Raw genomic sequence first — 27,539 nt, 5'->3', positions numbered from 1 at the left:
TTTATCTATGATCATTGTTATTTGAGAAACGTAATGTATGCAGTTAAAACGCAGGCGTTAACATTCACCCAAGTCATCCAAGCAAGCAGGTCGATCACGACTGAAACTCGTTCGATAGAGTTTACTAAAACTGTTTGTACTGAGACGTTTTTGAATATGAATAGTTGTGCACTAACAGTAACAAGCACAAACCATCGTATGCAACAGCATGGTAATATCACTTGCAACTTAGAATATCATTTCACTCAAATGATTCAAGACTATTTTGGTTTATCTCATGTTTATGCCGAGTCATAGCTATTGTTGTATGTGTTTTCCCCGATTGGGTATTTTCCACGCAAGCAATACGTGTGTGTGATCATTGAACTTTTTTCTCTAAACATTTGTAAATTCATCATAGGACATCATACGTTTCACGTCAGAGCCCGTCACAGTTCAAAAGCTACAATTTGTCACTCCGGCTCTTGCATTAGAGGATTGTCGCTGACAGGATGTTACAATTACTATAACGGAAGCCTAATATTCCAGGAACAGAAACCAGCGTTGTCAAATAACAATATACATAGATAATTTGCTGCAAATACTACCGCCCTTGTTGTTAGAAATCTTGGAAGAGACCATTTAATTTCGCAACATAATAGTTTCAGGTTACATTGTCCGACCCGCGATCAGGCGGATTACTGCGGGTGGGCAGTTTTGAGGGCGGGCAGCTGAAAATGACTTGGCTGAACTATTGCATCATTTTCAATCTTATCTTCGACGTAATCGCTTGTGTATTTAAGTTTGTATTGTTTGGATGGTCAAAATAACGTTGTTTACAAGCCCATTGACAAAACCTGCATTATCATAAAATCGAATTGCAATTATAATTTTTTCAACGACATTCTATATATACGAATGAAAAAAAACTAAAGTTTAGAAGTGGATATACGTGTAATTGCTTCTAGTTAGTTAAAATTAACGAAACGTAAAACTAACAATATTTTCAATTAAGGTGTTTTACATAGACTTAGAGAAATTTGCTTCAAAATCTTTCGGATTATAACGTTTTGAAAAGATTGTCATGCACTCGCGACTTGATAACAAGTTTTTAACAAGTTTTTGTAAAACAGTAGGACTGTAAGACTGCTAAATCATCGTGTTTGCAGCGCAGGTGACAGAGGGAAGAAAACACAAAAAAGATTGATGAAATCCAGCCTTGATAAACCAACAACTGCCTAAAATAGACAAAAACACTTCTCGACGTTTCGACCTGAGGGCCCTCGTCAGGAGAGTTAGTATGATATATCATGATGCAGCATTTAATATATCATACTAACTCTCCTGATGAAAGCTCTCAGGTCGAAACGTCGAGAAGTGTTTTTATCTATTTTAGGCAGTTTTTGAACCACATTTGATGCTAATACATGTATACCATTAGTTTGTTTTGACGACTGACCGTGGAGGAGCAAGTCTTTTCTCTTCCTGTAGTCTCTTGTCGTAAGATTGAGCCATTGAATTGATTATTGATAATAGAAAATACGCCACCATGAGAAGAACGACCTTCTCAAATATCCAAGCCAATGAACTGGTTTTCTAGTAATAAGAAAAATACGGAAATGTGCTTTTCTGTTTATGAAAACTTCAAGACCTTTCTGTATAGTTGTGAAAAACTAGACTCCGCTGTTTTCCTGCAGCGGTAAAACTGTAAAATCATTTGAAATGAAGTAAGTTATTTTAATGCATGAAGGATGCAGCAATTTTGATATAAAAAAAAGTTATCTTAAATTGAATAAACTACCTTTATTGTCGTTTCCCCGGGTTTACGACGTAGAGCGCTTCGTTGTGCCTCTAAAGCTTTATTGAATGGTGATTGGATATACGGGCCAATGAGAGGAATATCACTAAGAAATAAAGAAAAATGCTTTTATATAATTGAAATGGATCGTCTATATCTCTCTCGAAATAAAACTTCATCATAAGTACACTCCTTTTTGTTTAAATAAGTACAACAAAAAATCATATTTCCAAACAAAACATTTTCTGATATTTCATATCACATCTTACCCAGCTAATTCTAAAACAGTTTCGACGTAGGTTTTGCTGAACGATAAGATAACAAAAGTTTTCTAGAAAAAAAGAAAAATTCCAATCAATCACCACATATACTTTGTGTTTTCATGGGGCAACTGCATGTGAAAAATCTAGAATTTACTTGCGATTAATAACCGATGATTACCTGATAAGATGCAATCAGTGTTGTAACACAAGATAGATACGGTATATGTCATAATTAAGTTTTAACTTCGTGACGTGTTTCAATATATTGATACCTGTAAATGCATTTTAATGATCGCCTTGCCAATCAAAGTTGCCCCGAAGAATGTCCAAAACGGAATCAAGCAATGACCGCAAGTGATTCCCGCCAAGTCGAACAGAGGATTTGGTATCTGAAATTATCACAAATTATTCAACTTAATCTAATCTGCAACATTTTGTCAGAAATTTGCAACAATAGTTATCAGAATACTACGACCAAAATAGATCGCGTGATGTATTATTAGTGAGTTGAAATTGTTTTTCATTAGATTGAAATAGACACGCATATTCTAGGGTTATACTTTTAAGGAATTCATGGTTAAAAATGAAAGTGAGGAAACCGCGGAATTACCGATGCACAAACGAGAATACCAAAGAAGCCCATCCTCTGGACAAGATCAAATATCCCTTTCTTTACTCTGGTCCAAAGATCCAGTTCTTTGACTGACTCAAGTTCCTCCAGTTTTTCCACTTCCTCAAGATCTTCATCGTCCAGTTCGACACCGGACAGTCGAGCTTGAAAGAAATGTGATGTGCCGTCAGGGTATTAACAACTTCGATGCATCTTAAACTCACATTTGTCCAAATATTAGAACATGTTTCCAACATCTAACATCATCTAACATCTAAATCAGAACATCACCTTCAACATACATTGACGTACCTGCTTTTGCCATGAAATATGGTGGTAGTTCACCAATTGCAGTACCAGCCCCCTAAAATATGGTTACCTCACCATAAATCAATCTGTAGTCTAAATGATATGGTGTAAAATGACCACCGTACTTACCCACATAAATGCCTCAAGTCGAACTTTACTCATTATTGTCCACAGACTGACTGTCGAGGTGTGGCCATCTTCTGGACAAAATATCCTGTCAACGCATTAAGATACTTGACTAAGGTGGCTTCATCCAGTTTATGTTTTAAATTGAAAGATAAAACTTACTCATTTGGATATGGAGGTTGCGGGAAATCCAGTGACTGGCACTCCCAGGCAGCAAGGGTCACCTGTGCTATATGAGGACCCTAATGATATAACAATTGATTAAGGTGATGCATTGTGAGGATGCGGGATTTCAGCCATAACTTATTTTAGAAAACATCTTATCAGAAGGTTAGACTTACCAGGTATAAAAGAAATGTATGTAAGCCAGTTCCCAGACCAACAGAGGACAAAATACCAAGACCAATCCAGTAACAACACGACATTATGAAGTCCTCAACTTCTTGAACATGCTGAAGATAAACGTGAACAAACTTCATTTAAATCTTCCATCTTTTGAATGAATGAAGGCCTGAAACTCCCTTCTTGTGGTCTGTTTGTGAACAGACCTTGAGAAAATCTTTATTTAGTTGAAGCGTTCCCAATATACAAGATCTGTTCAACTAGTGGTACCAGGTTATGATATATGATAAGGACGACAGTCAAATATTCATTTCAGTCTACCTTCTGATGTTGTCCAGGAATAAAATACAGTAGAGAAAGAACGGTTATTGAAGTGACAAAAAGTGTACAAGATTTACGATGCTTTAAAACTCTGAAATAAGAAGGAAAAATAACAGGAAAGACATGTGGCTGAAACTATGGAGGAACTGTGAAATGAAATCTTGTGTCAAGTCTTACCTTTTCCAATATTCCTGGATTGTGATAACTAGCTCAAATATGAAATACTGCATTGTAAGTAGTGGCTTTCTCCACAACACAATTCCCTGACGATTCTTTCTTTCCATTCTATGCTGCTCTCGAATTCTTTCATTTAAGTGATGAAATGGCAAGCCACCATTAGGTACAGCAGAACTTTGGGTAGTCACTTCATCAACACTATCTGCTTCCTGTAACCTCTGAACCTAATTACAGTTGAATAGAAGTACTTTTTGGATACCCCAGCATGCTTCCTCCATCATTAGACTTAGAAGAGAATTAGTGTTTAATTATTATAGAATTGTGCAATATATTATATATATTAACAAAAACATATAAATATTTAACTAAATTGTTTTAAACAATACGAAAGCACTGTTAAACATAGTGTACGATCAAATCTCACTTACCAGTTCAGCTTTTAGTCCTTTTACTGGGAGATTTCGTCTTTTTAGTTCAGTTTTTAAATCTTTCACGGTATAAGCTAAATAATGCGTTGCCTCAGCAGTCGAATGTGAACCTGTTTCTCGCTCCATATGGGTAAAGAAAGGATGGCTATCAAACTACGAGCTAAACTGATCGACTTTCGTGGTGAAACAAGATGTTTATTTAGCTGGAAAATAAGAATATTTAGGATTTATTTTCCCAACTTTTCCAGCCATTGGAAAAAAGAATGATTTTAAAAGCATTAAGCCAATCTGTAAATTTTTCTGGATTACTTGGTGTAAGATATCTGAAGTGTATTTGTTATAAAAATAGGTACGCTTGCTTCTTAGTCTCTTCTTCGGTGAAGTGCGCATGCGACACTTCGGATATAGACATATAGTCATTTTGGGGAAGATCAAACTAACTGCACTGCAAGTTTGAAATGTAAACGCTTTTGCCCGCAATTCGACACAAACCACGACCGCTAGAGTATCTCTAGTGTAGATTATTACCTACACTAGAGATTAGAGAACAGACTAAGATATATAAAAAAGAGTTCCCTTCAGACCATATTCTGACGCAAACACGACAATTTATTGTACAAATTTGATGTAAGCACTGGACCACCACGTTTGCGATAAAGTCGATAAAGCCACCGTGGGTGATAATTCAAGCAAACGTTTTAAAGCCCTTATCGAAATCAGCAGATTATCTCAATTTACAGACAAGATTAACGACAAAATCTCTGAGTTAAACCTTGATACAGGCAGAATGCTTGTGACGTTTCTGACATATATACCATTCTAAATACTAACGTAGTTGATATAACGAGGTTATCAGATCTAGTTAAGAGCCCAGACACATGATCCATCAATTTTTAATCCAATCTCTAACGCATTTTCATTTTGTATTTACACTTTAAATTTACTGAATGCAGATTTTCTAGACTTAAGTTCCGGTCATGACTATTTTCCCCTCTACGAAGATCAGTGACAGCTGTGGTTAGTTAAGTAATTGATTATAAGTGAAAGTTTGAAAATTTTTCTCACATTTTCAAACCAATTCTGATTCCTAAATCCCAATCATAACTCCGCTACAGAACAGCCTTGATGTTTTTATAATCGGGATTAAATGATTTCGTGGAATGATAAATAGTGACATCACATGCCAGACAACATATTTCTTTCCTTCTTTCTCGTCAGCGTGTCGCAATAACTATTCCGTAAACATTCACATTCCACGGATGAGCTGAAGAGCAAAGTCCCGATTGCGTCAACTTTATTTCACCGTGGAAAAACAAACTCTTGTTATTTGACATTAAAATAATTTATTTCAGTCTTTCAATAATCGATTCCTAGCAGAATCAGAATGCAACACAATGTCTCATGGTAACTTGGATAAGAAAAACATTATTAACTAAGACAGAGATTGAAGCCGCGTCTCATCGAAAAGGTGAACAACCAATTAAGGCTGCACCAAGCACCGAACGGGGGGATAAAAACTCCTAGTTTATAGAAAAAATTTTTACATTTTTCTTGCTCACCAGGGTAAAGCAATGTCTGGACGATAAGCTTCACAATTTCGATCAAAAATCCTCTTAAAACCATGGCCAATGCAATATTTTTTCTGGGGCATTTCCAAGACCTCCTACGGTTGTGGCTCAGTGTTTTCTGCATAATCGCCCGATTAATCGGCAATCATTTTGCAATGAGCACTTCTGATGAGGAAAGCGCTTTTGGTACGTCATTGCAAGGGAATAAAAAAACTTCATTCACTCTGTCACAACAACCATAAATGAATTGAAAAAACAACATAAAAATGCTTGTGAGGGCCCCGGAGTAATCTTGAATTGTTGAAACACCTGAGACACCTTCATCGCGATGACAAATTGAATTTACGAAAGGAAATGTCAACGTGGCGTACGAAGTGTCTTTGATAATTAGATTACATTCAATCAGGGAATGACCACATCACACCTCCAAACAAACCCTGTACTCACCCAGTTTTAAACACAATAACAACAAATACTTGCACTATAGTCAGTTAATTATAAGATCATTTCTATCAGAACTTAGACGTTCATCTCTGCAGCGTTGTGTGCAATACAGTTGCAACAGCACCTCCCACCCCCATGGAGTGTGATATTTTTAAAACGTATGACATTCAAGGTCATGCTGGTGTTTATTTCAAAGCGAACTTTGTCCTCTGAGTACTCAAACGTTCATATGATGAACTAAAAAGGCTGCCATGATAAGAAATTGAGAATACTAAACAAAATCGTGAATAAATACAGTTTTGAACGGCTGGGTTGTGAAATTTTTTTAAATGCGTGCTGTACAGTGTTCTAAGCGCAAAATATTACAATTTCCGACCAGTAATTCCGACATTTGGTCGCATCCGGCTTTTGCATAAGAAGCGTCTTTGATAGCGCAACCACGCACGTGATAGGCTACCTACCTATCAACAGCTTAATAACCGCTAATTACGCATGCGTATTAGCTCTCGTTTGAAGCTACGGTCACGAGGTTTGTCTCTATAAGACATTGGATCCCTGTTTTGAACCATTCATTACGCGTTGTTTGGTCGCGAAGAAGTTTTAAATTAGACAGCCTGAGAAGTGAACATTGGTCAAGTCAATACTCTGAGGAAAAATGAAGTCGATCTGTGTTCTTTTACTCTGCGTTTTAGCCGTTTCAGGTAAGTAACAGATATCATCCTCACCTCCATGTAATAACACGGAAATTAGCCAGTATTTAATGCATAATATAACTATCAATGTTCGCGCATTCCTTAGAAAAAAAATGCACTGATCGATAATGATTCGCGCATCATTCACGAATACCATTACAAACGTCCCAATGTTAGTTGTAGTGATTCAAATGAACATTATTTTCACGTATCAGGCACCTTTCAATTCGTGGACGCCCTTTGAACCTTGCGTTGTAATTTAGTGCTCTGCTTGATTTATGGCCTTGAGTGGAACCAAATTTAACAAATTAATCATTTCTTCTGCCTCGAGTCAGTTTTGTGCAAAACGTTTACAGTGTTGGACTTTCCAAAGTGTTTAAATCTTCGTTACGCAAGAAGGTTAAGTCCTAGTTTGATAATTTTGTTTGTTATACGTGGTTTTTTGAGGGCGCTAAATCATTTGAGCGCTGTAAGATTTTGTTAAATTATTAGATTAGCATTATCATGGTTTAGTTGATCATCCTGTGTCCCAGATTGCACACATTGATCCTGATTCGATGTTTTATAAACTTATCTACTCAAATGCTCATATTGAACAAATCATCATCTTGTTTAGTCTACGAACCAAAAGACGCACATCAAGTCACTAACTCATTCACGTTTGATTAGCAAAAACTTTGCGTTCTCATTCAAATGCGCTTCCAATTAAACCATGTTTAAACCAACATGAAAAGAAAGGGGAACAAAATTTCAAAGCGTTTTTTTGGACTTTGGAACTATTACCCCGGTGACTATTTTTTTCACCATTCACATTCATGAAAATTATTTATACCCTCTTGGCATGTTTAGAAGAAATGCAGCTAAAACTCTTCTTCCCCAAATGGCGAAATCTCAGTTGAAATCGCCAAGAAAAATTCCATTATTTTAGACAAAACGAAACATGTTTTTGTAGCCCTTTATTGACATTTGCTTCACTGTCGCAATTTCCTTTTGAAAACATTACGAAGTTATTTTCGTCTTTTCTCTCAACGATCCGGAGTTAAGTGTAAGTTCCTTTTTGAAAAATTTCGGGGTATTTGCGTTCGAAAATGTGGAGATGCGCTATTTAGCGCTTAAATATGAAGTCTTTAGAGACGCATTCCTTCAGTATTTCTTGTTCAGTCATATAGAGACGCATTGCTTCAGAAATGTTAACGAAGACACGAATCATCGAGTTTGGGTTTAGTTCTCGTCAGAATTATTAAAATCAATTCAAATTTTACACATTTCTTCAACGACTGCGTGGGCTCGCCCGAAACGTTGATTTTTGCGAAGACGTGTTGTACTTTGCCCATTGCTCAGTGGGGTCTTGTTTATACAAATAGTTTTGGTCCATAATAGGAATTTTGTCTAGCGCGAACAGTTTCAGCTGTACACCGCATGAATGGACGACCTACCGCGTGAAAAAAAACAAGTAAATATTTTGCAAAAGTGTTTATGAGCAAATGTTAAATGAATGTTGATCTTACAACATGATAGTGCGTGTGAATACTTTCTTAATTTCCTTGACACCATTTCCTTAGTTATGTTATCAAGGATTTAAATAACTTCTTCTGCTGCATGGCTGTCGGTTTTACAGTTCATGCTGACTCCAGTATACATTAACTGGATATAAACAAATCTTGACATGAGAAATCTTGACATGAGAAATTCCCAACTAATATTTCAGGCCAGATTGTGAGGGTTCCTGTTCAGGGTGGAGAATCCAACGAAGAGAATTTGGGTTTCTTTGATCAACTGCTCAGTTTCTTTAACAAAGAAATCAAGCCTGAAGTTGAGAAGTTCGTATCTAAAGGAAAGGATTTCTTGGAAGAATTGGAAATTGAGAAGAAAGGAAAAGAATTAGTAGAGAAAGCAAAAGAGTAAGATTCTTTCACGCTTTTTATGTAAAGTGCAAAGACCTTTGTTGATTCACAAATTGAGCTTTTTCTCGGATAGAATTTACTTCAGGTAACTAAGTTAAAAACTATTTCTGTTGTATTTCAGAGTTGTCAATGAGACCACAACAACGATTTTGGAAAATTTGGAATTGGAGAAATATTTCAACCTTTTCAAAGAGAAATTAGATGATGGCAAAGAAATCGCTGAAGACATCCGTGAGCAGATTGAAGAATTTCTCAGAAAAATTCAGGAAAAAGCCGAGGAATTGAAAGAAAAATTCCCCGACACTTTGCTCACCCTGAAAAATTTGTACGAGAAATTGAGAAAACGCGTTGAGATTCTTCAAACAAAGATGGAAGTTTTGCAAACGAAAGCCAACGAGGCGTACGAAGCTGGTCAGGAGCAAGTTCTCAAGAATATCGAAGAACAACTGGAAATGGTCAGAGAACAATTGAGAGTCGCAAAGGAACAAACCAAGGTTTGTTTAATGAGATAAATATCGAGGAGACTTCTCTCTTTTCCTTTTCAACCTTTTTTTGACTTATTTATAAGACTGTATTTTTCTTTTTATGAAGATCTTGAGACAGAAAATCGAGGAGAATTTGGGAGAAATAAAATTGAAGGCTGAAGAACTTCGCGAAAAAGCCAAAGAGCATGTGGATGACGTGAAGGAACAGGCTGAAGAATTGTACGGCAAGGTATGTATGGATATGTATGGATACTGAAGATCAAAGATTGTTATCAATAGATATTCTCAACATCATTATTATTTCTATCACGCGTGACATTGTCTCTTTACTGTCTTAAGGCAAAAGATCAATACGAACTCGTGAAGAAAGATGTGGAAGACAATATTGAGAAAGCGAAGGTGAAGTTTGAAGAGGCAAAGGAGAAAATGAGAGTTCACATTGAGAAGTTGAGAGAGAAAGCCAGAGAACTCCAAAAAATTGTCGAAGGACGTGTTGAAGGTTATGCCAACGACCTGAACGATACCGTGAGCGACATGAAAGAGACGATTCTGGGTCATGTGGAAACACTGAAGGTAAACTGAAGAATAGTGTGCTGGAGTCTAAATGGATGATTCAAGCTGCGTGTTGTTAGGTAGATAAGCCTGTGAAATCCCCTTCTCTAGGAGTAAGATCCTGGTGGGGTGAGAGTCATTGGTGTCGTTAGTTTACACTACTTTATCTTTTCATTTCAGAACCAAGCCACAGTATACAAGGATACCATCGAAGATAAAGTGGAAGAATACAAGGACAAAGCGAAGGAAATGAAGACGACGATCATAGGACATGTGAACAAACTGAAAGATCACGTGGAAGACATGCGGGAGACCGTCGCTGATCACGTGGAGAACATCACAAGCAAGGCCAACGACAAGGTGGAAAAATTGATCGAAAAAGCCAAGGAACTGAAAGAAATCGCCATTGAACAAGTGGAAGAATTGAAGAAAAGATATGAAGACTTCATGAAACAGTATGAAAAAGCGTTGGAACGAGCAGTTGAGATGCAGAGACAAGCTGAGGCTGATTTGAGAGAAGTGTTGGCTCGTGTTTCTAATGGATCACAAGCGATGTATGAAAGAGCGAAGGAGCTTGCGACTAACAACATCAAAGTGGCACAAGGTTACATGAGCAAGGTCCAGGAGATCTTCACAAAACAGATGGAGAAACTTACTTTGCAAGTGAGTATTAAACTAAACTTCTGTTTTAGACATCATGAGGAAGGAGTTCATCCACAGGCCACAACCCATCATGGAACCGTGATTAAATTATTTTATATATTTTCTTACAATAGAAACCAGACGAGGTTGTGGAAAATCTGCCAGAGAAGCTTCCCAGTAAGTATAAACATCTCAATTCCACTCATAAAACCTCTAACACTAGAATTGTCTACGACACTGTTCGCAGTTTCCCATAAGAAGAAGACTCAACTATGGAAACAACAGTGAAAGATTTCTATTAACGTCTTTTTCATCTTCATTTCAGCCCTTAAATCGAAGAAGGAAGCCTATCTTCGCCTCAGGAAGAAACTCCGATCTCTAATCCCCGCACCTTCAGGCTTGTAAATTAAAAATTGGGAACGATGAGAAGGACGTATTAACATAAAACTGATTTTATTACCGGGTGTCAATAATAGAGATATTCACATTATATATTATACCACATAGCTTGGCTTTGATTTCACTGGTGTGTTTGAAAAGTTTGAACGATATTGGAGTAGGCCCAGAGACGGATGACATTTGTAAGAAGCATTTGTGATGGAGTTGTTTGTAAAACCTTCACAAAACAGTTCAATAAATTATGATCAAATATCGTCACGAAGAATTACTGCAGATTACAACCTAACTGTGAGATATTAACTGGCACTTCAAGCAAACTACAAACTTTATTTATTCTGATATACAAATACAATCGCCTCAAAGCAATACTAAATATTAAATATGGTTCATGCGGTACGATATTTTGAAGCAAAGTCTTTAATAAATCACACGCAAAGACTAGTCACGTGGTAGTCAAATGCATGATTATATCCTATAATAAATTACTGGGGTATTGCAAAGAAATATATAAAATGTTCCATTAGTTGCTAAACCATTTTCAATATATTAAAGCCCATTAAATTTACCCATTTTCGAAATTTTCATATCACCGTGCAATAAAAACTTACAAATATTATTAATATTAAGAACAATTTATTAAGAACTATATATTGGTTACTGAAAATGGGTATTTTTGAATGCAAGCGAGTGTTCTATGACATGCAGTTGTCACAACACGCTGACCTGGGTTGCGTCTGAAGACTGGATGTGTATCTGTAAAAAAGATCTGTTTGGAAAAGAATTTTTCGTTGTTTCAATATATCGTCACGTTATAGAGTTGCTGCCAATCTAATGGTCAATCCAAGCTTTTGAATTGCAATTGCGACAGTTGTTGACAGTTAAGATGGTTAAAGATTTTCACCGTTTCAGCTTTTTTTTAAAAATAGCAGCGAGGTTCAGACTTGCACTACCCCAACCTTTAAGGACACATCAACCAATCAAATGCGATATCTCTATCAGATCAACCAATCACGAGCGCGATCTGAACCTTGCTATTGACACAAACCTTGTCAGCGTGTTGTACAACTTTCAACCTCCATTGACCCGATGCTCGAAACGTTTTTCTTGCCACCAACTAGATGGTCGTCTCAACGCTCTTTCTAGGTGTACTTGGCGTAGTTTTCGGCGACAATTTCGAATAATGATTCCCATGAACTTCCTGTCTGCTATGCGCAGGTTTCACTCCTTTCAACTCCAGTATCTCTTGATCAATGTTACTGTTTGAGCTCGACAGCGTCAGAGGCATTTGAACCGGGAGATGATTCGAGGCTTCCTCGCGGGCCTTCCTGTTCTGCCGGGCTTGCTCGGCAATCTGTCGGGCCAGCTCCTCCTTGTAGTAGTACTCGAAGTTGCTGACGATGACAGGGACGGGAAGAGCAATAGCAAGAACACCGGACACTCCGCACATCGCTCCGATAAACTTACCTAGAAACAATAAAACAGCTTAAACCTCTCCGGAGTATAACAGTGGCGGTGTAATAACAATCTTGTTCACAATCTGTTTATTTTACTTCAATTGCAAGGAGGTCCAAAGGTGTCATGTCTCTTTTCAAGAAGTGAGCTAAGAGGCTTACCACCGGGAGTCATCGGGCTTAGGTCACCATATCCTACGGTTGTCATAGTAACAATGGCCCACCAGAAGGAATGTGGAATGCTGGGGAATTGCTCGTAATTTTTTTCATTTTCAAAATAATACACGCCACTTGCAAACAGAATCACTCCCATTATCATAAACAACAGCAACATAAATAATTCGCTTCGACTCGACTTCAGAGTATGACCAAGAATATATAATCTATAAAAGATTGTGGAAAATGGGTTATTTTCTCCCCAACCCAACACTATGAACAATGTGTAGAAATACAAAGTCTTACCCTCTGGAATGCCGTGTGAGTTTAAATATTCGTACAACACGAACAACCCTCAGAACACGAAGAACCTCCACCGCTCCACCTTTTGCATTCAGGCTCCTCGTGATGAGATCAATATAGAACGGCAAAATGGACAGAACATCGACGATATTGAGAGTTCCTTTCACAAAATTTAGTTTATTTTTAGCAGCGGCAAATCTGAGTAAATATTCGAGCGTAAACCAAGTATTACAGACGGCGCTGATCACAAACCAAACTTGCATTCCCTTCAAAGTTGGCAAGCTCTCGATACAGAAGACCACAATTGATATTAATATTACGGCGAGTGAGATGATAGCCAGTATTCTGGCAACCCAAGATGAAGTGGGCATCTCAAATGCTTCCCAAAGCATTCGTTGGTATTTGTTTTGTGGTAGTTCATCCTCAAGTTCATCGGCCTAAGAAATGATTTAATAAATTAGAAGACACCGAAGATACTTCGAATCATATTTAAACTATCATGCTTTGTGTTTTAAAAAGTGAAAGCAATGTCAGCAAATACTGGTTAAATAAAGTTTCTTAAATCTCACCTCCATTTCATCAAAGCCAAGAAGTTTCTGAGCTTCTTCACCGATGCCAAAGAAGCAACACTCCTGCATGAACACGTCAGGGGATAAATTCACTGGTCGAATAAGTGTTCCCTCTGACTGATAATAGTACAGGATGGATGTGAAGCAACTGCGATGACGGTCAAAAAAATACTCTCCTTTCGTGATGTCGTAGTAAGGTTCCCGCGTGTGGGGGGAGCCGAGAAGCGTGTCGGGATAGCGTTGGAGAGTTGACTCGTAAGTCTGGTACTTCTTACCAGAGACATTGATTCTGATTATGGAGTAATCTGTCAAGGAAGTTGCACAGGAAACGTAATTCTTCACATCGAGGCTGCCACTTTTTTCTGTCATTTTAGAATGCGCCGACCTTTTGAAAGTATTTGAAGATAATTAGTTTAAAACGTTTCTACTTTAATAGAGTTCAACGTAAAATTATATGAACCTCTTTTGGGGGTTAATAATGGGTTATCAACGTTATCCAGAAGTGTCTTTAGTTATGAACTAATAGAACGTTCAGAGTTTGTCCTATCAGATGTTCTCTATTGAAGCATGAAGCGGCTTCTGTCAGCTTATAATGCCCGACGATTTTATTTATGTATTGCAAGTTTATGGGTTAAAACGTCAAACTGTATAATGCGTCACATTGAGGATTGAGAACATTCTCTGCGGTGCCGTGGTCTTTTTTAAAATTACCGAAGACGTTGGCAAGACCCATGCAGGAAGCCGGAGGCTATGAAATTATTGTGAACAAAATTGCGAAGAATTTGGCACACCAAACGTACCCACATCAGTGAGTTTCCTATTTGCGATTCCTTTAGTTTCACTTTGGTACTTAAAAACAAACTGAGCAAATCAGATTTGTCACAGCTAATAAAATTATTTTAAACTATATTGGGTATAGCCTGCATGTATAGGAGTTTCGTTTATCCCCGAAAGTACTTGCAAAATATCTGCCAAAAGACTGTAATTTCATCTTAAGTTAAAAATGAAAATAAATTTGTAATATTTCTATGAATATAAAGTTATCTGCATTGGCAAAAAGATTAAAGTATTTTCGGTTTCCCTCAGACACCGCGACAATACAACATTTGCCTCCAAACTAATCATACACCGTAGTTATAAACAGTTTTAATATTAATACGTTTTCACCGCGTTTTGTTTTCAGCTCAAGAACTCGAAATAAAGAAATAGTTTTGTTCGCTTTGAAAACCTTGCTATATAGCATTCAGAAGTTCTGCTTCTGTTTCTGACTGAAAAGTAATCGTTTGAAAACAGATAAAAAGAAAAAGTTCAGACGTATTTTTGACGACGCATGAAATATGTCATCATATATGCGCGGACAATTAAATATACATTGATAGTACAAATGTGCGGTAAGAAAGCTTTTTATATCACTTATTTTATATTTTTTCAATGTGCAAATCGGTCGATGCTCTCAGAATGCAAGGGTTTGTATTTTGAAGCCTTATTCTTGCACTAATATATCGTTTTTGTACATGATTAAAAAGACAACAAAAAATATTCTGTTGCATATTTCAACACCTTTTTTTATGAATGTTTTTGAAGCAAACAGCGCGTCTCCTTTTTTCTAGAGCCACAGGGAACATATACAAAACGCCGATATATATATTGAAATGTTGTGATAATAAAATCAGGACCGTTAGGAGAGTTTTTTGTTAGTATACACAAATCAATACTTTCGTTGTAACAGTGAGATTATCGATTAAACATGCAGGGAGGCAAAGAAGGACAGACTTTGCATGCAAAAAATTATGACAATTTTGCTCGGCTTTAAATGAAAACTGAGGATTTTTTGTAATAATACATCATTTTTGATCACTGAAGCTTTCGGCTGATAGTTTGATAAAGAGTAAAAAGAAACTAAAAATGTTTATATTTCATCAAAGGTCAAATGAACGCAGGCATCCCTACAGCTATAGTGTGGGAACAGGTCCAAACAATTATGGTTTTCTGGTATATGACACAGAAAGGAGCTTTCGTTCAAAACGCGCGCAAATGTTACAACTCGTGGATCAAAATCAAGACACGTTCAAGCAATCAACTTAATTTTTCCCCAATGATTTCATAAATCCGATCATCGCATCAAAATTTTAATTCTTAAATCTTTTTTCCGTGCCGTTGGGCATTTTGCAAGGTTTTCCGATGCATATCTTATAAGCAAACATACTTTTGATCGCTTGGCAGTTGTGTTTAACTATCCTATATACTATATACTTTCAGATAACAAAAACCATTCACATCAACGACATGCAAGCTTGGTTTGAATTTAGAATTAATTTTTGTTATCTTTAGGTTTTATCTCATGGGTCAACACGAGACGTTTTAACTGCATTTCGCTAGAGCTTTTTAGCCATTTGACTGGCTGTAGAACTTATGTGATTGATTTAAATGCTTTATGTTATATAACACAGCATTAATTTGCAAATAGGTAAGTTTAGAATCCCGAGAATGGTTTAATAACGATAAACTGCGTGTGAATTGATGAGCAATAGCTTACACAATGAAGAACCACCTGCGGAAATACGTTGAAAACTGAACTAAATGTTTGAAAAAATAACATCAGAACGTCATTATGGATAATCTGTTCTTATAAATATACGTTCAAATCAAGAACTGTCCTAAAAATACCGTTGCAAATGGCAAATTAGTAAGGTAGTTAAAACGCATGTCGTGAAAACCTCATTTGTCCCACTGTCCAAGTTTGCAAAGTAAATAATAGTCCATAAGGATTATCCACAATGCTGCCTATAACCTGTATTATTAAACAAGCGCAAATATGCTACGTTTATATATTTAACATTTTCGTGATAAAACTACACGATTAGTAAAATGAAAGTAATGATGCTGACCTTAATCCGTAGAGATGTCGTTTTTCTCTTGTTGAGTTTTGTTCAAAGACGGACAGGATTCGTTTATATTTAATGTCCAACTTCAAAGCCAAAAAAACGCCAGATTCTTGATTAATGATTAATGAAATTCAATCCACCGGTTTTTGGTCTAAAGATAATTTGACTTTCATATAACTGTTCATACTTGCGCTATATGGTGCCAAAAAATTGTTCGCCACTCAAAATCATCAGCCCACAACATATATCGCGCATTTTATATAAGCTAAGATGCAATGGCCATGAATGCCTGCCGTTGTTTGGGAAAAAAATAAATATAGGGTTTAATTGAGCTTTGGGCAAGGAATAATTTTAATCAAGATACGACTGTTGTGATGTAAAATTCAAATCTCAGAACTTAAAGACTTATGCATTGTGACACTAGACGTGAATATCCTCGTACAAGACACCACGTAAGGCTCTGCAAATGTGGAATAAATTAAATGGTTTAACCGTAGACAAATGCTTAACGTAAGTGCCTGATTGGCGAAGTCATAACAAAATATTAGCCTCAAAATTTGTTTCTATGGTATAGAGAGCTGCAATGACTGTCATTATCAAGGAACGAAAACACAATATTTATAATTATGTCTGTTTGACTCTACAATAGTCAGAGAGATAAACAGTTGATATAGCTACGGTGCAAAGTGATTATTTCAATGATAAAAGATATGCATGACATGCATTTACGTTTGTTTAAAGCTTCCAGAGTCTTTCTTGAAATTGTCGTACATTTGAATGTCAAATTTCTATGGCGAAGTTTGATTTTCACAATTCACAGCTTGGATATAAAAAAAGTGTATAAACGCGTGAAGCAGGCAAGTGACGTAACGCGGTTGCTGACGTCATCTCTGTATTTTCTTCATGCTGAAGAAGTGCTTATTTTATAACCAAATCTCTGCTCAATATTGAAGTCTCCTTAAAAAACCATTTTGAATGATTAATCATGTTTTTGTGATGCATTTTCGCCGTTTATAATTCATAATCCGTATCTCACTATTGTGAAACGTTTCTCAATCATTCACCACTTAGTCAGTTCTTCGGATTGTTAAGCAAGTGTCGCTTTCAAACAACTTTGCTTTCTGCCTCGTGATGGCGGCAGGATCTCAACCATACTCTATCTAAGCTACAATCTAAATTTCAAACTTATCTGAATCTTTTGAAACGTTCGTCCATTATTCATCAGCCAACCAATCCTTCGGATTCTTAAGAACTTTCATCAACTTTGCTTCATCGCTGCCTGGTGCTGGCTTGTGCATATATTCCCAGCGAGATGTCAGGGGAAGTGACATCAAAATACTCTCGATTCGTGCACCGGGTGTGTACAATCCAAACTTTGTTCCTCGATCATAAACAAGATTGAATTCAACATATCTAGAACGAATGAAAACACTATTATATATGCGGTATAGGAAACCATGTTATAATTCTGGGGCCGGTTGTATCAAGCCCATTTAGCTTCAACGGTGGTTAAGTTCAAAATAGAAAGCAAGTCTATCGTTTTATTTAACAAGCAAACTAAATGTTTTTAACTTTAATACAAAGATACTGTTTACAACTACATATTCAGTGCATAATATTCAAGTTGACTCATTCAAGAGAGATTTAAGAGTGTTATTTAATTTTGACTTATCCACCGTTTAAGCTAAACGGGCTTGATACAACCGGCCCCTGGTATATGCATGAGGTTTTAGTCCGTCATTTCTATAAACGAGTAGCCAATGGCCGATGTTGTCTTCAATATGTTTAAGCATTTGAAACGCACCCGAAAGCTTCTATCTTGCTCGTAAGATGCAGCATGTCTGTCTTTCAACTCAGTTTGGTTGTTTCATTGACCACCGCTACGTAATAGAGTTAAAACACCTACCTTCCTCTTCTGAGTTGCTGCCATCGTCTCTGCTCCGAGGTGAAGGAATCGTTCATGTGTTTTTTTACAATGGGAATGTACGAAGGAATGACGGCGTTAGCACAAGTTTGCACAAATTGAAACGCCTCTTCTTGAGATGGTTGGTCGACATCGTCGAAGAATATCCCACCAACACCGCGTCTTTCACCTGGAGAAAAGAAAATCTTTTTAACATTTCAATAGCTCTTTCTAGCTAAATATCTTTCTTTGGGGACGTTAAAGACTTGAGACGTGTCAATCCAGGTTCACCAAATATAATTAATCTTTGACAAAGGTGTGTGTATTCGTTATTTCCTGTCACAGTTACAACCTACCTCGAAATTTAACAAAGAAATAATCATCACACCATTTCTTGAATTTCTGATAATATGTTTTATCATGTTGGTCACAAGCAACTTTCAATGTTCGATGAAAGTGTTTCACATCCTGAAAATAATTGTTTGTAATTGTAATTGTGACAACAGCATGGTTCTATTGTATGACAAGTCACGTAACTTGCAGAGCATAAACTCAGTCCTAATGCTTCAACTCAGAATGTTTAAATTAGTCTCACCTGTTCATCCAGATAGTAAGGTGTAAGATCAGTTCCACCTCCAAACCACCACGATTTCTGGCCATCCTGGTCTTGTACTTCAAAGTATCGGTAGTTAAAATGGATGGTTGGCACCATTGGATTCCGAGGGTGAATGACAGAGCTTATACCAGTTGCAAAAAATGGCAGCGAATCGCTGTCTTTAAGACCTTTTAACTGGTTTCTTTGTTTCATTTGTTGAATGGCTGCTTTAGGAAGGTCACCATGAACCACAGAAATATTCACACCAGCTTTTTCAAATACTTTGCCTGGATTATTTAATGAATCAGTTAGTGGGGAGGAAAGATGGGAGAGGAAAGGATAGAGGGGAACACAGAGAGGTATTTCATGCAGGGGCAGGGAGAGGATAGAGGGGGCAACAGGGGAGAGAGGTATGGGAAGAAGAAAAAAGGAAGATAAAAGAAAAGGGAAGAGGGGTGGAAAAAGGGGGTAGTAGGGATGGGTAGGTGGTACAGGTAGGGGGGGAGAAGTACAAGTAGGGGAAGTCAGATTAACAGATATATTAATAAATGAATAATGAGGGAACAACTACATACCATCCTGTATGACACATGTTATCCCCCCACCACCACTCGGTCTCTCCCACTTATCCACTGTGAAAGCAGATCCATCCAGTCGAACTAGTTCATCGCAGAACTCTCGTTGCAATTTCATAATCATCAGCTCCATTCTCGTCTTCATATCGCCTGTTTCTAACTTTTCACGTGCAGTGACTGGCTCTGCCATATACAAATTGTTCGACTGCTTTTCACTTGCAAAAACAGTGGAAAAACGTGCATAATAAAACGATCCAGTTGTGGCCGATGCAACGGCTAGAAATTTACCAACTCTCAACAAGTGTTCTCTTACAAAAGAAGCCATTCTGAGATATTTCAAGAGTCAAAACCTGACTATTTGCACGGCACACGTGAATTCTTCGAGGACTTTAAATGAAATTTTTTAAATAGTCAACTGTGTCTCCACTTTACTACCAAACATTTTTGCAGAGCGACAGAATAATTTTGCAAATGTTTGCAAACATGCAAAGAATGTAAATTTCTCGACAATCTACAGAAATATTCCATTTACAAGTGGAAAATTTATACAATAACTAATTTATCATCAACCAGAACGTGTTCGATAAGATACGACAATGACGGCATTACCCGAGTACGTAACGACCACTCGAAGACAACTGACCTTCTTGTAAAAAAGAACGCTGGCGCAACCTGACCTTTCTCTTTTTTGGCCAGTTCAAAACATAGAACGGTGAGCTAGTAGAAAGTGTTTCGAATCCAATGTAATCTAGCTAGAAAGAAAAAGATTTTGACACTTTTTCTTTGCTGCTGATTATATTGAAAACATGTCCTGTCATTTACATAACCTGATCGCGGATAAGAATTAGTGCTCTAGAAAGATTTTTGACTTGTAAGATATTATTATGGTCGATACACCTCGATCGCAATACATTTCAAAAACACACAATGAAAACATAAATCTTTTGCGTAAAGCAGAAATGTATTGTTCTAGTTATATCCCTTTATCATATTGTTCCGTGAACGCTGTGTTTGTCGATCTTTAATAAGCTATTTTAAGTTGAAAGTTGCTTCCAAAAGTTGTGGTACATACCGTCTGCGCAGGCTGGTAAAAGTTTGAACTAAACGACACACATTGTGTCAGATCTCAGTCGGACAAGGATTTAAATACCAAAATGCATTGAAACACAACTTTTTAGCCTATCAACACCTTAATCATTCTCCTCAGCAAATAGATTTGCCTATTCATTGTAAGTGGTTCAACACAGATTAGAACCTGTGACACCTTAAGGGTAATATGTTCATTGCTAAATCATTAGTCTCTAAGTCTCTAAATGTTTCATCTCAGATGGCAAAGGTACGAGAATCAAGAAATGAGCCCCTCACCAAAGGTATTGGCAAGTACAGTCGCTCTGCGATGTACAAAAAGCGTGCCTTGTATAAACGCAAGAAGACTGGGGTTAAGAAAGAAGTGAAGGATATCATTAAGACAAAAGTGAAGGAAATTGGTGGTGACAAAAATGGAAATACCAGAACAGTCCCTGTCCAACGAGAGGTAACGATAGCAAAGCCTGGTCCCAACTAATATATTTCAACAGAGTCACTAAATATATTTCCATTTTAGCCTCGTTATTATCCCACAGAGGATTGTCCTAAGAAGCTACCTAATCGTAAGAGGGACAGACCTACCAAGCTACGAAGCTCTTTGACGCCAGGAACTGTGGTCATCCTGTTGGCTGGAAGACACCAGGGCAAAGTAAATAAGTTTCACTTTAAAATTTCATATCCTTAGGATTTACTAAGCTCTTCAACCTTGTGTTCTATAGAGAGTTGTTTTCTTGAAACAATTACCTGGTAGTTTGCTTCTTGTGACTGGCCCTTACAAAATCAATGGTGTTCCCCTACGTCGTGTTCCACAGTCCTATGTCATTGCCACCCAAACTAAGATTGACATCAGTGGTGTTGATCTGCCAGAACATCTCGATGATGATTACTTCAAACGAGAGAAACGGCAGAGAAAAAGAACTGAAGAAATGTTTGAAGAGGAAAAAGAGGTGAGAGTTTTGATCCGTATTTATTTCATGGCAATATGTTTGGCGATTGGACATTAAATAATCATTTCTGTGTTCGCAGGAGATCACTGTTAGCGACAAAAGGAAGGAAGACCAGAAAACAGTTGATGAACAGCTTGCTCCTTTAATATCAAATGAAGCTCATTTGAAGAACTACCTCAAGACTTTGTTCAGTTTGAGAAAAGGACAATATCCTCATGAAATGATATTCTAGATTTGTACAAGATTAATCTACAAATAAAATCTTGCCATTCATATCTGTGTATTGTGTATTTGAGTAGTAAACTGTTCTTCCTAGAGGTCCAGTAAGGATCATCTCTTATTGATCTAATTTTACTACAGGAAGAAACCTAAACTAAACTAAACTAACTTTATTTATACCGGATAGTGCTATCAGTTCAACTGTTCTTCCTGGAGGTCCAGTTAGGATTGTCCCTAAAACCATAACTGGGGCTCAAATAAAAGTTTTTGGCATGCTTTTCACAGCTGACTTGGACAATCATGGATGCACCAGGTTGTACTTGGTTGGACCCAAGGCTCAGACAGAATAATTAAGAACCTGTGTTAATAAACTTTCAAATAAAACATTAAATTTTCATTTCTTAAGTGCTTATATTGATATCCAAACATGGATGTGTTAATTAGACTTTAGCGTCAGCTGTTGTAGCATTTTCTCTTGCACGGTTTAACAAAGGCAGGGCAACCAATATTTCAACCAATATTTTTAATATTGGAGTGTTAGGTTAGTTTTTTCATTCGTAGATTGCCAAATTGGGGAATTGGGGCTGAACTTTGTCACTGGCGAAAATCATCACCGCACCTTTTTAAATACGAGATGCGGAAATTAATGACAAATGACAATGGACACTGATTAGCAAAATGAGTGGCGACGATCTTGATGAATGCATTTAAACAATTCATTATGATTGTGAGTTAAAGAACACGTAACTAAACCTGGAATATTGTCGACCACTCCTTGTGGATTCGTGGACCGAATACAGTTTAGGAATTTTCAGTATTTGCACTAACACCGGATCAATAAGAAATGATCCTTACTGGACCTCTAAGAAGAAAAGTTTAAAACTGATATCCAGTATAAATAAAGATTTTCTTCTAAAACAAATCAATGATGATCAATGATCTTTACGTGGAAGCCCAAGAAAAACAGTCACTTGGAATAACACCAACTTAGCTTCAGGTGAAGGCAGTGTTATAGTTCACTTGGTTAAGGGTAACCAAGGCTCTGCCCTCCCCCCTCCCCAACTCCATTATGCATCTCAATATATCTGCATCAGGTGTTCGTAATCCCGAGTCCACACCACAGAATCCAGTTTATCCTCACGCCACAATGCTCGACTTCACATAAATACCGGAGTTCACTTCCGTCTCAGTATCTTAGTTCATCGCGCGATCGTCTCAACTTCTGAGATAAGGAAGTCAAGGTGAGAAGTAAGAATCATCACAGCTTCGAAGAAAATCTTCAACGGTAAGTCATACTAGAGATTCTACCTGAACTTGTATTTTACTAATAATTGTATTCAATTCCCTTCAAACAAGTGGGATTCCCTGAATGGAAAAATCCGTGAACGGGATTAAGGCTAAGCCGAATCTTGCGTATCTTTAACAAAGTTTCACTCATTTAGCTCCTCTATAGTAGGTAAATAAATTTTCAATTGATATCGTGGAGAGCTAGCTAATAAACGATAAGTTATGGGTAAGTGTAACTTGGATGAATAAAAGTTCACCTTTTTGTATCTCTAGGAAGAACAGTAGGGAGTGATATCAAGTGTACATAACATTTGAATCATTGCACAATCGTTGTAGTGAGTCCCTCAATGCATGAAGTTTTATATGATCACGTTTTGAACCGAAATACATGATAAACCTTTGTTCATTACGGCGAAAAAATAAACAAACTCTTAATTGGTGGTGATTGATGCTGATTCAGAATTTCATCTCCGCCAATAAATAGCGTATCTTATGACGATAGTTTCCCGTAGGAAATGATTTCAGTTGGATTTTAACATAAATATTGTGCGTGACATTCTTTTCCCGTTGATCTTTGAATCGTTTATACTGCAAGCTGTATCTAAACAACACTTGCGGTTAGAGTGTCGGATACTCCGGCCGAAGGACGTCAAATGTGACACAATCAATGCGAGGAACACTACAAAACACTTGAAATCTCCACAAACTAAACAAACACTCCATAAAAAACGCTTTGCAACGCATAATATATCATCCACTGTCTTCATTTTCACAAACTTCATCACAAAAGGGATACTCACGATAAGCGGATTTTATCACCTAAAATTCTTCAGCTTCCCAGTACAAATCCATCCATCATGTTTTTAACCTAATTATTAATTAAAAACGTTTACGCCCAATCTGGAAACGTCAATCGCCATTATTCAAACGTGTAGGTCCAGTATAGAAGAGTTCTCGAAGACGTTGTATGCCTGCATGGCGTGTGCTCAGACGTGCACGTCTTATAGCCAACATTCTAAAGCTAAATATCGTTGCAATCCAGAGTACATAACTTTCTTCCTTGCGTAAGTTGCGTCTAAACTATCACACCATGAACCATGGTAACTTTTTTACCGCTTTGTCCAGCTTATAGAAATAATTTCAGGCTGTTCCATGACATCTCAAAACTTATTTAAACCTTTTTCTAGTTGCGAAATCGAACGCATCAATAATTGAATTTTTAATAATTATATGAATTGAATGTTTTTCATAATATTGGCTTTCGAAGGATTTTGACAGCATTAATCTTTTTGGACCTGTATCTAACAGCAGAAGTGTTTTCATAATATTGTGTTACGCGTCTTTAAAAACATTTAAAAAACTCTTCAACAATAGAAAGAAAAACACGGCTAGTTTACTTTTATAGTTTTTGACAAAAACAATAAACGTAACACTTTTACAAGCTGGTTAAAAATTGAAAATCATCATGATTCATCTGGTCTTAAATATTGATGAAGTTATGGCTTTTGCATCAAAACAGAGCATGAATTAATTATTAAACAACTTTCCTCGGCAATTAAAGAATGGATTATTTTTAATATTTAGCCTTAGAAATTATGATAGAAAAATTAGCGGAGTTATGAGCGAGTTAGGTTTATACATCTACAAAACTATGACCATCTAATAAAAATATTCAAATGAAAAAGTATTGAATAAATGAAAAGGATTCACGCCCTGCTATTTTACGGGTAAAAGGGTCAAAAAATATTCTAATTGAACAGTTTAAAGGCGACAAATTCATTTCTTCGTAAAAAGAACAATAAGACAATGTTCTAAAGTGATAATCCATGTGCATATAAAGTAAAAATTATCACCATGGACCTATGATGCGTTTGATTTTAAGAAATCACGTTCTAAATGCGTCAATTCTAATTGGCAGCAATATTCTGATTCTGTAAAAATATTGTAATTAACAACTACGAAATGATTCATTATCAATTAATGCGGAGACTGCATGTTATGCTGAGCTTCTTAGGTCAAAGCAAAAAAACTTTGCTGCGTTTATGTCAAAGGAAAATCAAAGATTTATCGCAGGTAAGTAGCAGTGTGGTGATGGTCGTTGAATGCCTCTTTTGCAGAAATACTGAGAACTATCAACAACGCAGCTATCAAACAGAAGAATATGGACATCATCGTATATCTCCCATGCACAGTAGAGAGTGCTGTTACGATGATGGATGATATTCGACCGAAACCCTTCTATATTCAACATTTCTTCAGCTGGGAATGAAAACCACATCAATCCTCATATTTTCCCTCCATTCGTTTAGATAACAAGTTGTGAATATGGCTTTGAAATCAATGGTGTCCAGTTTACTGTTCTTTAGTGTTATCATGATGACCGTGGCCTCTCCTCGAAGACGATATCCCACCCCTCAGGAATTGGTAGGAACGCCAGAAATACTGACACGACTTCACTTCGGATTTTGTAACACTGAGCTGCACAATTCTTCCTGATTCTTATTCATTTCTTTAGAAGCAATACTGTCCCGCGGTGTTCGACAAACCATGCACTGGTAACAACGATTGTCAGTGTAACTATCCAGTTAGACTGATCTGTAACTACAAGAATGTTTGCAACAGAATCAGTATGATGGACATCCTAATGAGAATACGTGTAAGTTAACCAGCCATACAATACTCTTCTTTCTAATCCTTTCCTCAAGGAGCTAAGAGCCTGGACAGTCGCTTTCCATTCCCTGCGATCTCTAGTTTTCTTCTTAGCTGCCAGGTCAGATCAAGATCTGCGGGTAAGGGCAAAGCGAGAGCCGATATCTGTCCAGGTCATGGAGCTCTGGATCCATACAATATTAAGACTTAAGTCATGTATAAGACAAATCTTTAGCAAGCTCAACGTATACCTTACAGTGTCCTAAAGTTTTCAAGAAAAGCTGCTCCTTCGATGACGATTGTAACTCGTCTTGTCCTGGAATGATTTGTGAAGACAACGAGTGTGTTGACAAGAAACGCATCACTACATGAGTCAAAATTGCTCGTGGAAACTTATCACTCTTTTCTGTACAATATTAAGATTTATCAAGTAATGTATATCGGGTGCATAAGCAGACTTCAGTAGGGGCTGTGGTCATAATGTGTGTGAATCTACGTTATGAAATCTTGTTAATTCAATAAACCATATACAATGTTATCTTATTGACTTTCAGTCAGTGCAAACAGTTGTTGTTCACAAGACTGACGTCGACTTTTTTCACCATGAAAGATTATAGAAACCAGATTATAAAATGTTGAAACTCTATGCGAGACACCAGCAAATGACAATAAGTTAAAAAAAAAATTTAAACTTCCAAGCTTTCGGACATCGCATCCATCGTCAGGGTAAATGACAGAGTAAACAATTTTTTCGCCTAAATACTGTCCAATACATGAATCTAATTAAGCTAAAACAAAGCCAAATAATGAAAATACCTAGCAGCAAAACAGTTTTGAAGCAGATTATAAAAGCTTTTGGTTCAGTCATGGCGCGTATTGCTCGTAGAACACTGGGCACGAGCAGGTGCTCGACCAGTGCGCGACGTCATATTTCAAAGTATTCATTGTCAACGAAAGCTTGTACCTAGGCTGCTTTTTGTTCGCGCAAACGACCCTCTCCCTCGGCATAAAAAGAAACTTAAGTACTGAAAGAAAAATAAAAGAAACTTTCACAAAATGAATCATATTTACATACGTTTATTGACATAATTTAACATAAAACTTGCGTGAATTTCATCTTTAAATAATTACACAAGTTTCTCAGCCATTTTCATCATGAAATTGCTGTCGTTAGGCAAAGCAGGTGTGAATTTACATCACTGAATATTCCGTAATTAAAAAAACGAGTAAATTTTGAGTATTATTAACGAACAATATCACCTAAAGCTCCTATGATGTTGACTGCAAAGTCTGCTAGCCTCAACTGCAGGTATTTTCCCGGATAAGCTAAGTCCAGCATTCGTTGGCATTTTGTTAATATGAAAACTTTGATGATTCGTCTGGAAAAGGCTGGCTAGAAAATCCTGCTTTTAAGCAGTCATAAGGATATACTCTATATTAGCAAAGTGCCATCGACGCAGCCAGAAATTAGCGATGCAAAACCGCGGTAAAGCGCGAAGAAAATATCTTAATGATATATATCAAATATGACCTCAAAACAATATATATGTTCATAAAAGTCTTGCTTTTTTAAAAGTTTAGTTTAATTTACACAATCGATTTTGTTCAAACAGAAAGAGTGTTTTCAGGTTAAGCGCATATTTACAATCCAAAATGCTCGAAGTCGTAGTATGAATAAAGTACATAACATTTTAACAGCTGTTCCTTGAGAATAGAACTGTCTGATGTCGATTTAAATTATCACAGACCGTGTTTTCACAGAACGCGGTAAGTACTCGAAGTGTCTTCGTTGAAAAAGTCGATAGCTAGGAACGATATAAAGGTGCAGACGAAATGAACTGGTGGAATATAAGCAAACGCATCAATCCACCACAT

General features: G+C 37.0%; 6 protein-coding genes across 6 annotated transcripts; 3 read left to right on the top strand and 3 right to left on the bottom strand.

Moving 5' to 3' along the window:
- Positions 1 to 45: 45 nt before the first annotated feature.
- Positions 46 to 4,634, bottom strand: LOC114523827 (vacuole membrane protein 1-like). The gene is made up of 12 exons (XM_028544861.1): positions 4,354 to 4,634; positions 3,926 to 4,149; positions 3,749 to 3,839; positions 3,427 to 3,537; positions 3,248 to 3,327; positions 3,089 to 3,173; positions 2,963 to 3,014; positions 2,651 to 2,814; positions 2,313 to 2,429; positions 2,047 to 2,108; positions 1,781 to 1,883; positions 46 to 1,575 (listed from the first exon to the last, which is right to left on the bottom strand). The coding sequence occupies exons 1-12, from the start codon at positions 4,477 to 4,479 to the stop codon at positions 1,417 to 1,419; spliced, it is 1,374 nt and encodes a 457-aa protein (XP_028400662.1). The 5' UTR covers positions 4,480 to 4,634; the 3' UTR covers positions 46 to 1,416.
- Positions 4,635 to 6,921: 2,287 nt separating this feature from the next.
- On the top strand, positions 6,922 to 11,304 carry LOC114523826 (uncharacterized protein PF11_0207-like). Its single transcript, XM_028544860.1, has 8 exons — positions 6,922 to 7,066; positions 8,766 to 8,958; positions 9,083 to 9,455; positions 9,553 to 9,675; positions 9,786 to 10,019; positions 10,179 to 10,661; positions 10,775 to 10,817; positions 10,966 to 11,304. The coding sequence occupies exons 1-8, from the start codon at positions 7,021 to 7,023 to the stop codon at positions 11,043 to 11,045; spliced, it is 1,575 nt and encodes a 524-aa protein (XP_028400661.1). The 5' UTR covers positions 6,922 to 7,020; the 3' UTR covers positions 11,046 to 11,304.
- Positions 11,305 to 11,723: 419 nt separating this feature from the next.
- LOC114523828 (potassium voltage-gated channel subfamily A member 6-like) lies at positions 11,724 to 16,487 on the bottom strand. The gene is made up of 5 exons (XM_028544862.1): positions 16,407 to 16,487; positions 13,519 to 13,903; positions 12,953 to 13,386; positions 12,653 to 12,873; positions 11,724 to 12,503 (listed from the first exon to the last, which is right to left on the bottom strand). The coding sequence occupies exons 2-5, from the start codon at positions 13,885 to 13,887 to the stop codon at positions 12,154 to 12,156; spliced, it is 1,374 nt and encodes a 457-aa protein (XP_028400663.1). The 5' UTR covers positions 13,888 to 13,903; positions 16,407 to 16,487; the 3' UTR covers positions 11,724 to 12,153.
- Positions 16,488 to 17,598: 1,111 nt separating this feature from the next.
- Positions 17,599 to 19,937, bottom strand: LOC114523829 (oxygen-dependent coproporphyrinogen-III oxidase-like). Its single transcript, XM_028544864.1, has 5 exons — positions 19,477 to 19,937; positions 18,902 to 19,188; positions 18,663 to 18,774; positions 18,310 to 18,496; positions 17,599 to 17,816 (listed from the first exon to the last, which is right to left on the bottom strand). The coding sequence occupies exons 1-5, from the start codon at positions 19,799 to 19,801 to the stop codon at positions 17,618 to 17,620; spliced, it is 1,110 nt and encodes a 369-aa protein (XP_028400665.1). The 5' UTR covers positions 19,802 to 19,937; the 3' UTR covers positions 17,599 to 17,617.
- Positions 19,938 to 20,085: 148 nt separating this feature from the next.
- LOC114523830 (60S ribosomal protein L6-like) lies at positions 20,086 to 21,782 on the top strand. Its single transcript, XM_028544865.1, has 5 exons — positions 20,086 to 20,188; positions 20,804 to 21,010; positions 21,080 to 21,211; positions 21,282 to 21,509; positions 21,589 to 21,782. Exons 2-5 carry the CDS (start codon positions 20,804 to 20,806, stop codon positions 21,739 to 21,741), a joined length of 720 nt encoding a protein of 239 aa, XP_028400666.1. The 5' UTR covers positions 20,086 to 20,188; the 3' UTR covers positions 21,742 to 21,782.
- A 1,129-nt stretch (positions 21,783 to 22,911) lies between these two features.
- LOC114523862 lies at positions 22,912 to 26,210 on the top strand. Its single transcript, XM_028544905.1, has 4 exons — positions 22,912 to 23,013; positions 25,325 to 25,439; positions 25,531 to 25,671; positions 25,923 to 26,210. The coding sequence occupies exons 2-4, from the start codon at positions 25,341 to 25,343 to the stop codon at positions 26,034 to 26,036; spliced, it is 354 nt and encodes a 117-aa protein (XP_028400706.1). The 5' UTR covers positions 22,912 to 23,013; positions 25,325 to 25,340; the 3' UTR covers positions 26,037 to 26,210.
- The last annotated feature ends 1,329 nt before the right edge of the window (positions 26,211 to 27,539 follow it).

This window comes from Dendronephthya gigantea, unplaced genomic scaffold, assembly GCF_004324835.1.
Source record: "Dendronephthya gigantea isolate DGI-Jeju-01 unplaced genomic scaffold, DenGig_1.0 000028F, whole genome shotgun sequence".
NCBI classification, from domain to species: Eukaryota; Metazoa; Cnidaria; class Anthozoa; order Malacalcyonacea; family Nephtheidae; genus Dendronephthya; species Dendronephthya gigantea.
This window is presented reverse-complemented; position numbering and strand designations above follow the sequence as displayed.